This window comes from Papio anubis, chromosome 18 (assembly GCF_008728515.1).
Source record: "Papio anubis isolate 15944 chromosome 18, Panubis1.0, whole genome shotgun sequence".
NCBI lineage: Eukaryota > Metazoa > Chordata > Mammalia > Primates > Cercopithecidae > Papio > Papio anubis.
This window is the reverse complement of record NC_044993.1, coordinates 50925173-50939960: the sequence shown is the minus strand read 5'-3', so window position 1 is coordinate 50939960 and position 14788 is coordinate 50925173. Positions and strand designations below refer to the sequence as shown.

At 44.4% G+C, this 14788-nt stretch overlaps 1 protein-coding gene across 4 annotated transcripts in view; it reads left to right on the top strand.

Annotated features, from left to right (window-relative positions):
• The window catches only part of TNRC6A (trinucleotide repeat containing adaptor 6A), a 212807-nt gene that overhangs the window by 17710 nt on the left and 180309 nt on the right, over positions 1-14788 (top strand). For 2 of the 4 annotated variants that reach the window (XM_031658377.1, XM_031658385.1), the window contains exon 2: positions 10272-10397. In XM_031658377.1, coding sequence (XP_031514237.1) covers positions 10318-10397 — 80 coding nt within the window. In that variant the 5' untranslated portion in view covers positions 10272-10317. Of the gene's footprint in view, positions 1-10253; positions 10398-14788 lie in introns of those variants that run through there. The other 2 variants (XM_031658378.1, XM_031658381.1) reach the window with 2 other exon arrangements.

Below are 14788 nucleotides of genomic sequence, written 5' to 3'. Positions count from 1 at the left end.
CCAGGAGTTAGAGACCAGCCTGGGCAACGTAGTGAGACCTTGTTTCTACAAAAGCAAACAACAACAACAACAACAAATAAAACAAAGCTTTCTTTGGCTCTCCTTCTCCCTCTAGCTACTACCTCTTTATAGGAAAAATATTTTCAAAGAGCTGTCTACCTGTGCTTCCCTCCCACCTCACCTCCTATTCTCCTATTCTCTCTTTAACCCACCCTAATACAACCCTAAGGCCTCATGCTGTAGGGAGCCCCACACTGGTCATCCTACAGCTGTGCTCTCCCCTTTAGGCAAGGGATTCACAGGGCCAAACCAACATGGCTAGTCAGAAGTTGTCCCTTCAGACTCTACTCAGAGTACCTAAAACCCTGGAATTCCCTGTCTAAATGGCCCCACGCCAGTTCCCAGTGCCTGGGACAGGCTGCTCCCCAGATCCAAGGGATGTGGTATGTGTATCTTTATACCTAAGAGATGGCTGTTTGCTGGGGTGGAAGTGGGAAGGAGTGTGTTGGTGGAGCTTAGACATTCAGCCTAGAGGGTCCATGCTTGTACATACAGATGAAGGGAAGAAAGAAAAAAAAAGGGACCAGCCCTCTCTGTGCCAATTCATTCTGGAGAACTCTTGGAATCAGAGAATTCTAAATTTGAAACTTGCCTTCCAAACACATATGGTGAATATGCATTTGTCAAGGTAGGAGGATAACATCTATTTTATTTAGCAGTTTGCTTGGCTGATAGCATTTAGTATTTAAACATATGGTGTGTAGACCTCCACTTGTACTTTTGGCCCGTGCCCTACAACTGCTTGAGAAACCTGTCTGGTGAAGGTCACAGATTCTCTTCAGTTTGCCTATCCAGTGGCCAAGTCTCAAATGTCATCTTTCTCAACCCCTCAGCAACATTTGGCACAATATATTACTTTCTTCTCTCAAGTTCCAGGACATCCCACTCTTGGTTTGCCCCTATTCTTTCTCGGTCCTTTTGTTTGTTCCTAATCCTCTTCCCACTTATTGTAAATATTAGAACATCCTAGGGGCTGGGCGTGGTGACTCACACCTGTAATCCCAGCACTTTGGGAAGCTGAGGCAGATGGATCACTTGGGTTAAGAGTTTGAGAACAGCCTGGCCAACATGACAAAACCCCATCTCTACTAAAAATACAAAAATTAGCCTGGTGTGGTGGCGCACGCCTGTAGTCCCAGCTACTTGAGAGGCTGAGGCATGAGAATCACTTGAACCCTGGAGGCGGAGGTTGCAGTGACAGAGCAAGACTCCGCCTCAAAAATAAATAAATAAATAAATAAAAGAACATGCTAGGGTTCAGTCTTCAGACTTGGACTCCACTTAAGTTCTTTTCTTGTTTGTTTGGGGTGTTTTTGGAACAGTGTCTCACTCCGTTGCTCAGGGTGGAGTGCAGGGACTCAATCATAGCTCACTGCAGCCTCAGCCTCCTGGGCTCAAGGGATCCTCCTATCTCAGCCTCCTGAGTAACTGGGACCACAGGTGTGCACCACCATACCCAGCTACTTTTTTTTAATAGACAGGGTCTTGCTATATTGCCCAGGCTGGTCTCGAACTCCTGAGCTTAAATGATTCTCCTGCCTCTGCCTCCCAAAGTGCTGGGATTACAGGTGTGAGCCACCACGCCCAGGCTCTTTCCTTGTTTGAAAGTCTCATATCTGTAAATATCATCTACAGGCTGACAACACACTTCTCGTCTCCCATAACCAGCTACCTGCTGACCATCCCCCTGTGGTTTATTGAACAGACATCTCAAATTTTACAGGTCCAAACCAGAATTCTTGATTTTCCCTCAAAACAAACCTGTCTCTCTCCCAACCTCCAATATCTTTCCCAACTGAAGAAATTCCACCAACATCCACCTAGTTGTTTAGTCCCAAACTCTAGAAGTCTTTGATTCCTTATTGTCCTGACACCCCACACACAATCCATAGTCAAGTTCCTCTGGCCCTATCTTTCAAACATTATCTCCCAGCTATTCATTTCTCTCTGTTTACACTTTCACCATCCTCTTCCAAGCCAATACTGTTTTCACCTGGACTGAGTAAGACTCCCAAGCTTCCGTTCATTCATACCTTCCTCACTACAGACTTTTCATCTTACAATCACCCCCAAAGTCTTCTAAAATCATAAATCAGATCCCATGATACCCCTACTCAAAATCTGCCAATGAGTTGTCTTCACATTAAAAATAAAATCTGGGGCCAGACACGGTGACTCTCGCTGGTAATCCCAGCACTTTGGGAGGCCGAGACGGGCAGATCACCTGAGGTCAGGAGTTCAAGACCAGCTTGGCCAACATGGCGAAACCGTGTCTCTACTAAAAATACAAAAATTAGCTGGGTGTGGTGGTGCATGCCTGTTATCCCAGCTACTTAGGAGGCTGAGACAGGAGACTCACTTGAACCTGGGAGACGGAGATTGCAGTGACCAAGATTGCACCACTGTGCTCCAGCCTGGGTGACAAGAGCAAAACTCAGTCTCAAAAAAATAAATAAATAAAATAAAAAATTAGCCAGGCATGGTGGCACCTGCCTGTAGTCCCAGCTACCCAGGAGGCTGAGGCGGGAGGATCACTTAAAGTCCAGAGTTCGAGGCTGGAATGAGCCATAATCACACCACTGCACTCCAGCCGGGGTGACAGAGCAAGACCTTGTCTTTAAAAAAAAAAAAAAAATCCATACTTCTCAACACGGTGTGCAAGGCCCTACCTCACCAGGCACTTGCTTTGCTCTAGAACTTCCTCTCACTCGCTCTGTTGCAGCCACAGTGGCTACTTTGCAGGTACTTGAACCTACCAAGCTTGCTCTGGTCTCAGAGCCTTTATATGCTCTATTTCCCATACATGCAGCTGCTTGACTTATTCGTGGTTTACTCCTTTGTAGGTTTTAGATCTCAGCTCAGAGTATTATCTCTTCAGATAGGTCTTCAATCTAAAGTACAGCGCTTCAATCTAAAGTGCAAGCTGTCACCTTAACCAAGATTATTTCCTTACAGTATCGATTACTTTCAAAAATTATACTCGTAGTGTATTTCTTTTTTTTTCTTGAGACAGAATCTCACTCTGTTGCCCAGGCTGGAGTGCAGTGGTGCGATCTTGGCTCACTGCAACCTCCGCCTCCTGGGTTCAAGCGATTCTCCTGCTTCAGCCTCCCAAGTAGCTGGGATTACAGGTGTGTGCCACCACGCCCAGCTAATTTTTGTATTTTTAGTAGAGACGGGGTTTCACAATATTGGCCGGGAACTCCTGACCTCGTGATCCACCCACCTCAGCCTCCCAAAGTGCTGGGATTACAGGCGTGAGCCACTGCACCTGGCTTTTATTTCTTTACTTGTTTGTTTTCTGTGCCTCCACACACACACCTTCCTCCCAGTAGAATTTAAGCTCCATTAAGGTATCTATTAAGGTAAGATAGAATTTATCTCTCTTTTTTTTTTAGTCGAAGTCTCACTTTGTTGCCCAGCATGGAGTGCAGTGGTGTGGTCTCAGCTCACTGCAACCTGTGCCACCCAGTTCCAAGTATTCTCATGTCGGCCTCCCGAGTAGCTGGGATTACAGACATGCACCACCACACCTGGCTAATTTTTATATGTTTATTAGAGACGTGGTTTCGCCATGTTGCCCAGGTTGGTCTCTTGAACTCCTGGCCTCAAGTGATCCTCCCGCTTCATCCACCCAAAGAGCTAGGATTACAGGCATGACCAAATTTATCTTTTTTATCACTATATATGCTCAGTGCCTAGAACAGTGTGATCATTTGATCAATAAATTTCAAAATTGGGCCGGGCCGGGCACAGTGGTTCAGGCCTGTAATCCCAGCACTTTGGGAGGTTTGCTTGAGCTCAGGAGTTCAAGGCCAGCCTAGACTACATGGTGAAACCCCATCTCTACAAAAAAATACAAAACAGATAGCCAGGCATGGTGGTGCATGCCTGTAGTTCCAGCTACTTGGGAGGCTGAGGCAACTGGATCCTTTAAGCCCAGGAGGCAGAGGTTGCAGTGAGCCGAGATCACACCACTACACTCCAGCCTGGGCGACATAGAGAGACCCTGTCTCAAATAAATAAATAAATAAATGCACATTGAATATACCAGATTCTCTTAAGCATTTCACACACCTTAAATACTGTAATATGCAAAATCTACACATTATCACTAGGACTATAAAAACGAATTGCTGAACTTAATACAAAAGTATTAATACCACAGGTATGACTTATTTGCCCATCGTCTCTATACTTGTTTTTACACTTTTCTGTATTTGTCACGTCGCTTCCCTACTAAGAAAACAGAATTGGTATCCCAAGTCAGCTGAGGTTACAAGTCCAGGAACTTCATTTGGGGATTCTAGATTGCAACAAGGGATCCAGAATGTGCTCTCCAGGGTAGGGTAGTATCAGCCCCCACCTTACCAATCTTAGCCCTTTCTCATGGTTCAGTGGCACCTGGCCTGTCCGTGGAGGACATCAAGCCTGTGTCTTTCCCTAGAATTTAATGTAAATTTCACAACCTAAGCATCATGTACATTTCACATTTAGCAAGCTGGAAAAAAAATCTTATTCTCCATACACTGTTTTCTTTCTTCATTTGTTTTGCTGCTGTTGAGACAGGGTCTTGCTATGTTGTCCAGGCTGGTCTTGAACTCCTGCCTCAGCCTCCCAGAGCACTAGGATTACAGGAGTGAGTCACCTTTCTTTCTTTCTTTCTCTCTTTCTTTCTTTCCTTCTTTCCTTCCTTCCTTCCTTCCTTCCTTCCTTCCTTCCTTCCTTCCTTCCTTCCTTCTTTCCTTCTTTCCTTCTTTCTTTCTTTCTTTCCTTCTTTCCTTCTTTTTTTCTTTCTTTGTAATGCCGGAACTCTGTACCCTTCACCTAGATTGTTTTACTTCTTATTCATAAGATTCTGCACCTTTATTTATTTGTTTACTTATATATTTATTTGTTTATTTTTGGAGACCTGTCACCCAGGCTTGAGTGCAGTGGCTCGATCTTGGCTCATTGCAACCTCTGCCTCCCAGGTTCAAGTCATTCTCCTGCCTCAGCCTCTCAAATAACTGGGATTACAGGAGCCCACCACCATGCCCAGCTAATTTTTGTATTTTTAGTAGAGACAGGGTTTCACCGTGTTGGCCAGGCTGGTCTCGAATTCCTGACATCAAGTAATCCGCCTGCCTTAGCCTCCCAAAGTGCTGGGATTACAGGCACGAGCCACCCTACCCGGCCAGATTCTGCACCTTTAAAAAAAATTTTACTTTCTCAATTGTCTCAGCACCCATGATAGACATCACATTTGTTGGTATTCAGGGAAAACAATGACCATTTGTGTATCTGTAAACTTCCAGAACTCTCTTATTATTTCTGAGAGTTTTTTTGCATAATTCTCTGAGGTTTTGACACAAAGAAAGATGATTTTTGTCACCTTATTGCCAGTAGCCATACCTTATATTTTTATCTCCATGGTTTTTTGTTTTATTTTTGCCTGAGCTTCCAGAAACATCATCAAATGATAGCGGTACCTCACATCCTGGGTTTTATTTCTGACTTTAAAGAGACAACGCTGGTGTTTTATTGTTAAGGATGATGCCGTTGATCTGAGATTCTTTTATCATCCATTCCTTAATTCGTTACATATTTATTGGTACCCATCCAAGTGCATTGGATTTGGCAATATGTAGGGCACTGATCGCCTTGGGGAAAGCAGTTTCAATGGCAGGGTGCCAGCAAAAGCCAGATTGCAGTGGTTTGCAGGCAGGCATGTGACGGACACCTTCTTCTTTACTGACTGCCAAGGATTTTCATCAGGAATGGGTGCTGGACTCTTTCTTAACGCCTTTTCAGCATTTATTAGTAACATTGTGGGTTTTTTTTTTTAATACTTGACCTATTGGAATGATTTAACATATTAATATATTTTCATTCATTCATTCGAGAAATAACTTAAGTGCCTATGATAAGTCAGACACTCTTCTATTATTGTAACGTTAGATTTGTGATTTTATAAAATATGGTAGGACTTTGTGATTTTTTTTTTTTTTTTTTTTTTTTTTTTGAGACAGGATCTCGCTCTGTCACTCAGGCTGGTTTGCAGTGGTGTGATCACAGCTCACTGCAGCCTCAAACTCCTGGGCTCAAGAGATCCTCCCATCTCATGCTCTTGAATAGTTAGGACTACAGGCACATGCCACTGCACCTACTTTATTTTTTAACTTTTTTTTTGACAGGGTCTCACTATGTTGTCCAGTGTGGTCTTGAACTCCTGGCCTCAAGTGATCTTCTCACCTCAGCTGAGATTGCAGGTGGAGCCACTAAGCCTGGCTCTTTGTTTTATTTTTACATCAATTTGTAAATATTGAACTGTTTTGACACTAGTAAGATAAATTTGACTCAATTATGGCATTTTGTTCCTTAATTTTTAATTACTAAATCAATGGATGCCTATTATTAAAAATTCAAAAGATGCAAAAGCATATAAATCCAGAAAGTTCAGATATTCCCTATTAATAGATATTTGTTAACCTTTTTACCTTTTAATTGTCATAAGCTTGAAAAAGTTATTTGTAAGCATTTTATGTAGAATTTTCACATCTAATTCGTGGTTGTGGTATAGATATTACAGTAACAGAGCCATACCTGGCGCCCCATCAGATTGGCCTCTGCTGCTAAATGACACTTTGTTGCAGGGTTTTTTTTGTTTGTTTTGCTTTTTGTTTTTGAGACAGAGTCTCACTCCCTGGCCCAGGCTAGAGTGTAGTGGTGGCATCACTGCTGACTGCAACCTCAACCTCCCAAGGTCAGGTGATCCTCCCGCCTCAGCCTCCCTAGTAGCTGGGACTTCAGGTGCGCACCACCATACCTGGCTAGTTTTAAAATTTTTTGTAGAGATGAGGTTTCACCATGTTGCTCAGGCTGATCTCGAACTCCCGGCCTCAAGCCATCTGCCCATCCCAGTCTCCCAAAGCGCTGGGATTACAAGCGTGAGCCATCATGTCCAGCCTGTTGCAGTTCTTGAGCCATCTGTGGTCCGGACAGCCTGGCATTCCCTCCACTCATGGGCATGCTGGATGCCACGTGGAGGTTACTGAGATTTACTTGTTCAAAGAGTACTGAGCATTGATCTGACCATGACTCCATAGTTCTAGTCAAGGGGCAAATAATAAAATAAATAGATTAAATGTACAGTACATTAGATGGTGATCAGACCTATAGAGGAAAAGCAAGGAAGGAGGAAGGGAAATGTTACTGGAAGTGAGGGAACCATAGTTACTGTGGGAAGGAAAGTTCCATGCAGGGAGGTGCAGAGCTTTCTTAAAAGAGGACCCAGGCAGCAGTGAGAATGAGGGCACTACAACCACACAACACAGTACCAAGGAATCTCACAAATATCACATCCAATGAAAGAAGTAAGGCACGTAGAGTACATTCCGTATGATGCCATTTATTTATTTATTTATTTATTATTACCTTTTTTTCTTTTTTTTTTTTTGAGATGGAGTCTGGCTCTGTTGCCCAGGCTGGAGTGCAGTGGCCCGATCTTGGCTCACTGCAACCTCTGCCTCCCAGTTCAAGCGATTCTCCTGCCTCAGCCTCCTGAGTAGCTGGGACTACAGGCTCGGGCCACCAGACCTAGCTAACTTTTGTATTTTTAGTAGAGACAGGGTTTCACTGTGTTGGCCAGGCTGGTCTCAAATGCTTGACCTCAAGTGATCCGCCTGCCTCAGTCTCACAAACTGCCGGCATTACAGGCCTGAGCCACCATGCCTGACTGTGATGCCATTTATACAAAGTACAAAAACAGGGGCAAAAATCAATATCATGGCCAGGCACAGTGGCTCACCACTGTAATCCCAGCACTTTGGGAGGCCGAGGCAGGAGGATCACTTAAGCCCAGGAGTCTGAGACTAGCCTGGACAATATAGTGAGACCCCATCTCTACCAAAAATACAAAAATTAGCTCAGCATGGTGGCACATACCTGTAATATCAGCCACTCATGAGGCTGAGGTGGGAGGATTGCTTGAACCTGGGAGGCTCATTTGAAGTAAGCCGAGATCACACCACTGCACTCCAACCTGGGCGACAGAGCAAGGTTGTCTCAAAAAAAAAAAGCAGAAAACAAAACCGCAAATGAATCCCTGTAATCTCTAAATGGTGTTGTATTTAGTCTTCCTTAAACCGACTGCCTTGGGAAAACTAAAGCAATAACTATTTCTACTGTCATTTTCCTGTTTTAAAAAATCATTTGTCTCCCCTCTGGTTATATAAGAATAATAAACTCAGCAGAACATCAAAATACTGTTAGGACTTAGGAGGTCAAGTAAAACAAGGATAGAAATCTGTTGTCATTGGATTGGGCCACATGTAAGATCTTGATGATTGATGATGTTGGTGCAAATTGCTTCACTGGTGTGCAGGCAACAGATCCCAGAGTGCAGAGATTTTGGAGAAATAGGACATGAGGAACTGGAAGCAGTCTATCCTCACAAATATTTCAAGTACTTTGACTTTTAAAGTTAAAAGAGGATGCACATAGGGTTGAAAATTGTTTAAGTGTTTGTATGAGTGTTTATCATAGAAGACGAGAAAGATGACTGGGTGTGTTGGCTCATGCCTGTGATCTCAAAACTTTAAGAGGCTGAGGCAGGAGAATTACGTGAGGCCAGGAGTCCGAGGCCAGCCTGGATGACATAGCAAAAAACTTGTCTCTACAAAAAATTTTTAAAAAAAGAAAAAAGAAAATTAGCCAGGCATGGTGGCACACACCTGTAATCCAGAGGTTGGAGGACCTCTTGAACCCAGGAGTTGGAGGCTGCAGTGAGCTATGGTCACACCACTGCACTCCAACCTGGGCAACAGAGCAAGACCCTGTCTCAAAAAACATGAGAAAGACTAAGACATGTGTATGTGCTAAAGGAGGAAATCAGTAGACAGAAATAGTTTCATTCATTGATTTCTGCTTTTAATCTTTACATCATTCACTTATTCACCAACTACTTACTAAATACCTGTTTTACCAGCCACTTTTTTTGTTTTCTTTTTGAGACAGGGTCTCATTCTATTGCCCAGGCTGGAGTACAGTGGTGTGATCGTAGCTCGCTGTAGCCTCCAACTCCTTAGACTCACTCAAGTGATCCTCCTGCCTTAGCCTCCTGAGTAGCACCAGCACATTGGTTAATTTTTTTTTCTTTTTTCTTTTTTTGTAGAAATTAGGTTTCACTATGTTGCCCAGACTGGTCTCAAACTCCTGAGCTCAAACAATCCTCCCACCTTGGCTTCCCAAAGCTCTGGGATTACAGGCATGAGCCGTGGCACTTGGCCCAGTCAGTGTTTTTTGACGGTGATAATAGAGCAATGATAGGCACAATCTCATGTGATTTACGGTCTATCTGAGAAGAGGGAAGTTGCAGACATAGGTGAGAGCAAGAATGATAGTTGGGTGGGGGAGTCTTGAATAAAAGTACAAGATAATAGACCAGCCAGTCGGGCACAGTGGTTTACGCCTATAATCCCAGTGCTTTGGGAGGCCAAGGCAGGTGGATCTCTAGAACTCAGGACTTCAAGACCAGCCTGAGCAACATAGGGAGACTCTGCCCCTGCAAAAAAAATACAAAAATTAGCTGAGCATAGTGGTGTGCATTTCTAGTACCAGCTACTCAGGAGGCTGAGATAGGAGGATCACTTGAGCCTGGGAGGCTGAGGCTGCAGTAGACTGTGATTGCACAGCTGCACTCCAGCCTGGGTGACAAAGTAAGACCCTGTCTCAAAAACAAAACAAAAAGAAAAAAGAAAAAAAGAAAAAGAAAAGAAAAAGAAAAAAGGAAGAAAAACAAAGGCATGAGGCTGGGCACAGTGGCTCACACCTGTAACCCCAGCACTTTGGGAGGCTGAGGCGGGTGGATTGCTTTAGCTCAGGAGTTCGAGACCAGCCCAGGCAACATGGCAAAACCCCATCTCTACCAAAAATACAAACAACTATCCAGGCATGGTGGTGCACGCCTGTGGTCCCAGCTACTTGGGAGGCTGTGGCAGGAGGATCGCCTGAGCCTAGGAGGTGGAAGTTGCAGTGAACCAAGATCGAGCCACTGCACTCTGGCCTGGGTGACCAAAAAAAAAGCAGGGGGATGAAATTAAAGTTTGTACCCAGGAGTTGCACATAGATGTGTGTCTCATAGGTAAATAGGCATCACTGGTTGTGTTTGGGAGGGGAATGAGGTAAAAAGTGGAGAATCACTAATCTAATGCAATCTCTTCCTTTCTCAGGTGTGAAAACTGAGGCCCGGAGAGGTGATGTGATTTGCCTAAAGTCATGCAACTAGTGGCAGAGCCAGGCCTAGACGCCAGGTGTCCTGGCTCTCAAGACATTCCGCTGCCGGAGGAATGGAACAGGTAGTATCACTCGCACTGGGGGCCAGGGGTCAGTCCATTCAGCCCAGAGCTGCCTGAGGTTCCAACTAAGGAAACCAGAGGAAACATCCACTCAAAATTCTGACAAGTTGAATGGGGTTGAAATCAGAACTGGGCAAGAGAAAGGGGGCAAGGTTTGAAACTCAGACCTCACGATCCTGAGACAGAGGCCAATGTACCATCACCCCACGTCACCTTCTGAAGGTAGACTGAGCTCTGGCCCTATCATGTCCATCTCTAAACAGCTTGGTGGTGAGTTCTCTTCCAGCCATTCTGCGACCCATACTCTGTCTGATATAATTCACACTGTAAGGAAAATCAATGGCCACTTGCAGAGGATGTGTGGGAGGATGGAAAAAAAGGGACACGGGGAGACCAGTTAGGAGGCCTTTGGAGAGATCCAGGAGGAAAGTGAAGAGGAAGGGCTGGTAGGAGGGGTCTGCTGGATCCGTACGGCATCACTTGGGTTAGTGGTTGGTGAAGTTGATCAGCGTGATGGTGGAAAAGCTAGAGTAGAAATGAAATCCACATCAAAGTGGGAAGGAAAAGAGTTTCTGTTTTTATATATGTCTACTTGCTGTTTATACTAAAGGATGTTCTTAAGCCCAGTATTGATCAAACAAAATCTACCTTTGGTACTCTATGTAAGATATACCCTATGAATTATTTGTAATTCATACAAATTCATACCAAGTCATTGGTAATGTGTATTAACCCCTCTGAATATTCTGGGTTATAGCTTCTTTTTTATTCATTTGATGATTCTTTATTGAGCGTCTACAATGTACCATGCATTGGTCTGGGCATTTGGAATACCTCAGGTGAATTAAACAAACAAATACCATTGAACTCCTAAAACTCAATCAGCGGCAGGTGGCCAGAGAAGCTAGTCTTTGAGAAAAACAATGGGAGAAAAAGCTAAGGAGAAAATTGCTCAATTGACATGGTATTAATCAAAGTAAAAGCTGGAAAGATGTATATTGATAGGCTGGGTTTGATTGGATCCCATGGGGAAGGACTTTTCCAGGCAGGGAGAGCTGAGATAGCAGACTGATCATTTCAGAGAATCTACCTGAGTCAATGGCTACGACAGTGTGTCTCCTGACAGGACCAGATTCCTAGGGGTAAACGGCAACAAAAGAGGCACCACAGGGAGGGGCTCTCAGCAAAGGCACTGTGAGGAGGCTCAGATCCGTAGACAGAACAGAATGCACAATGGAACAGTTAAGCAGGTCATCAGACTCCAAGAAACCAAGCAATGTTGGCCGAAGGTTATCCAACGTGGTGATGTGGGGAGAAAGCCATGGAAAATCTAAGAGCATCTGTTGCCTGTCAAGTTGTCAGCAGTGGTCAGTGGGCAGAAAGCAGGGCTGTGGTCACTGAGCTGATGTTCAAGGAACATTTCCAGCCTCTGGGAGGAGTAGGTTATATCTCATGCAAGGCATTAAATAGGGACAAAGGCACAGGAGGGAAGAAGGAAAATGACCTCAGAAGTAGAGGATAAGGAATAGGTTAAGAACAGAATCAGGCTGAGTGCGGTGGCTCACACCTGTAATCCCAGCACTTTGGGAGGCCGAGCTGGGGGGATCACTTGAGCCCAGGAGTTCCAGACCAGCCTGGTCAACATGGCAAAACCCAGTCTCTACTAAAAATACAAAAAAATTAGCCAGGCATGGTGGCACGTGCCTGTAATTCCAGCTACTTGGGAGGCTGAGGCAGGAGAATCTCTTGAACCTGGAAGGCGGAGGTTGCGGTGAGCTGAGATAGTGCCACTGCACTCCAGCCTGGGTGACAGAGTGAGACTCCATCTCAAAAACAAAAAAAAAAGAACAGAATCAGGCCAGGCACAGTGGCTCACGCCTGTAATGCCAACACTTTGAGAGGCTGTGGGGGAGGATTGCTTGAGGCCAGGAGTTCGAGACCAGTCTAGGCGATGTAGTGAGACCCTGTCTCTACAAAAAATTTTTTAAACTTAGCTGGGCGTGGTGGTGTGTGTCCGTAATCCCAGCTACTTGGGAGATTGAGGTGAAATGATGGCTGGAGCCCAGGAGTTCAAGGCTGCAGTGAGCTATGTTTGCTCTACTGCACTCCAGCCTAGGTAACAGAGTGAGACCCTGCTTCTTTAAAAAAAAAAAAAAAAATAGCATCCATCCCATTCATGGGAACCACCTGGACTATAGAGGAAGTAGGATGCGGAGACAGGAAACAGGTAGGGCCCATCATTCCTGCCCCATGCAGAAGGAAGGAGGGAAGAAATCATGCCTATTGCTTCTTTCCTTTTGTCAGCAGGAATCCCCATGAGTGCCATGACACTGAGGTTTCCAGAGAGTGCTTTTTCTTTAATTAACCCAGGTATTCATTCCAAAACTCAGAGAATGGTTTTCTTAGGGCTGAGGATTAGGGCAGGCATAGGGTTCTAACCTATGTCTTAATCTTTTGCTTTATGTGGTTTCTTTCAGCTGTGACCACTCCCATCCACCATTCATTCTTAGTCCAGACATCTCTTTGCACAGCTCACTCTCCACTGCACGCTCTATTTTCTTCCATCTTCCTGGCTTCCAGCCTTACTGCTTATTCTTCTGTTTGGAGGCTAACGTAGCCCATCAGACCTGAGGCTTGGCCCCGTCTTCCCCTGAGTCAACATCTTCCTCTAATAATACTTCTGTAGTGGACAATCTATCTGATTCCCCACTGTCCCTTCCACCTCCCACCCTATTAGTAGCAGCAATACAGTAAGGGAGAATTTACAAGTCTAGGCCACATACTGACACTGATCCGATGCTGAATTTGACTTCCAAATAATGTTTCTGTCTCTGCACCACTAACTCCAGAATCTAAGTCCTGGGAGGAAGGATCTAATTGCTCAGCTTCACAGCTAACTTCTTGAATCTGGCTCCTTGAGCTTCTACAGTGGATGATGAGAGGGGAGGCAAGTGACTTACTTAGATGGCCCTCTTGTCGGACCTAATCACAGTGCATAATTCTCCCAGTGGGAACACTGGTGCAAATAAGAGGGCAGGCAATTCTAGATCATCACTGGGTTTTGTTTTGTTTCTTTTTTACTTTTTTTATTTTATTTTATTTTATTTTATTTTATTTTATTTTATTTTATTTTATTTTATTTTTGAGACGGAGTCTCGCTCTGTCGCCCAGGCTGGAGTGCAGTGGCGCGATCTCAGCTCACTGCAAGCTCCGCCTGCCGGGTTCAAGCCATTCTCCTGTCTCAGCCTCCCGAGTAGCTGGGACTACAGGCGCCCGCCACTACGCCTGGCTAATTTTTTTTTTTTTTTTTTTTTGTATTTTTAGTAGAGATGGGGTTTCACCATGTTAGCTTGTTTCATTTTTTGAGACAGGGTCTCACTCTGTCCACCAGGCTGGAGTGCAGTTGTGCAGTCACAGCTCACTGCATCCTCAACCTCCTGGGCTCAAGTAATCCTCCCGCCCCAGCCAAGAAGCTGGGACTACAGGCACATACCGCCACACCCAGCTAATTTTTAATTATTTTGTAGAGATAGGGTTTCACTACGTTACCCAGGCTGGTCTCAAACTCCTAGGCTCAAGCGATCCTCCCGCATCGGCCTCCAGAGTAGCTAGGACTACAGGTTCATGACACTACACCAGGCTAATTTGGGGTTTTTTGTGGTTTTTTGTTTGTTTGTTTGTTTGTTTTTTGTAGTGTCAAGGTCTCACTATGTTGCCCAGGCTGGTCTCAAACTCCTAGTCTCAAGCAATCTGCCTGCCTCGGCCTCCCAAAGTGCTGGGATTACAGGCATGAACCACCACACCCAGCCCATCGCTATTAAATAGAATAATAACACAAACCACATATGTAACTGTAAATATTCTAGTTGCCGCATTTTTAAAAGGTAAAAAGAAACAGATGAAATTAATTTTAACATTACAATTTATTGAACCTAACATTTCTAAAATATCATCATGTCAACCTGAAATCAATATAAAAATTTGTAATGAGGTATGTTCCTTCCTTCCTGTCGTTACTCTAAATCTTTGACATCCAAGGTGTGTTTTACACATTACAGTACAGCTGTCACTAAAAACATGTGATCTGTATTTATAGTTACAGTTGAAAAAGTAGAACAGCATACACAGGTTGTTCCAAAGATACATAAATATTTTCCAAGTACCAAAAAATCACTTTCCTGTATTATTCGCTTCCACATTGACGAAGCTAGTTCATCTTCATTGGAATAATGGTTTGACTTTGAAGCAAAGCCAATCAGTTTTAAAACTACTTCTGTCCAGGCTAGGCGCAGTGGCTCACGCCTATAATCTCAGTACTTTGGAGGCTGAGGTGGGTGGATCATTTGAGGTCAGGAGTTCAAGACCAGCCTGGCTAACATGGTGAAACCCCA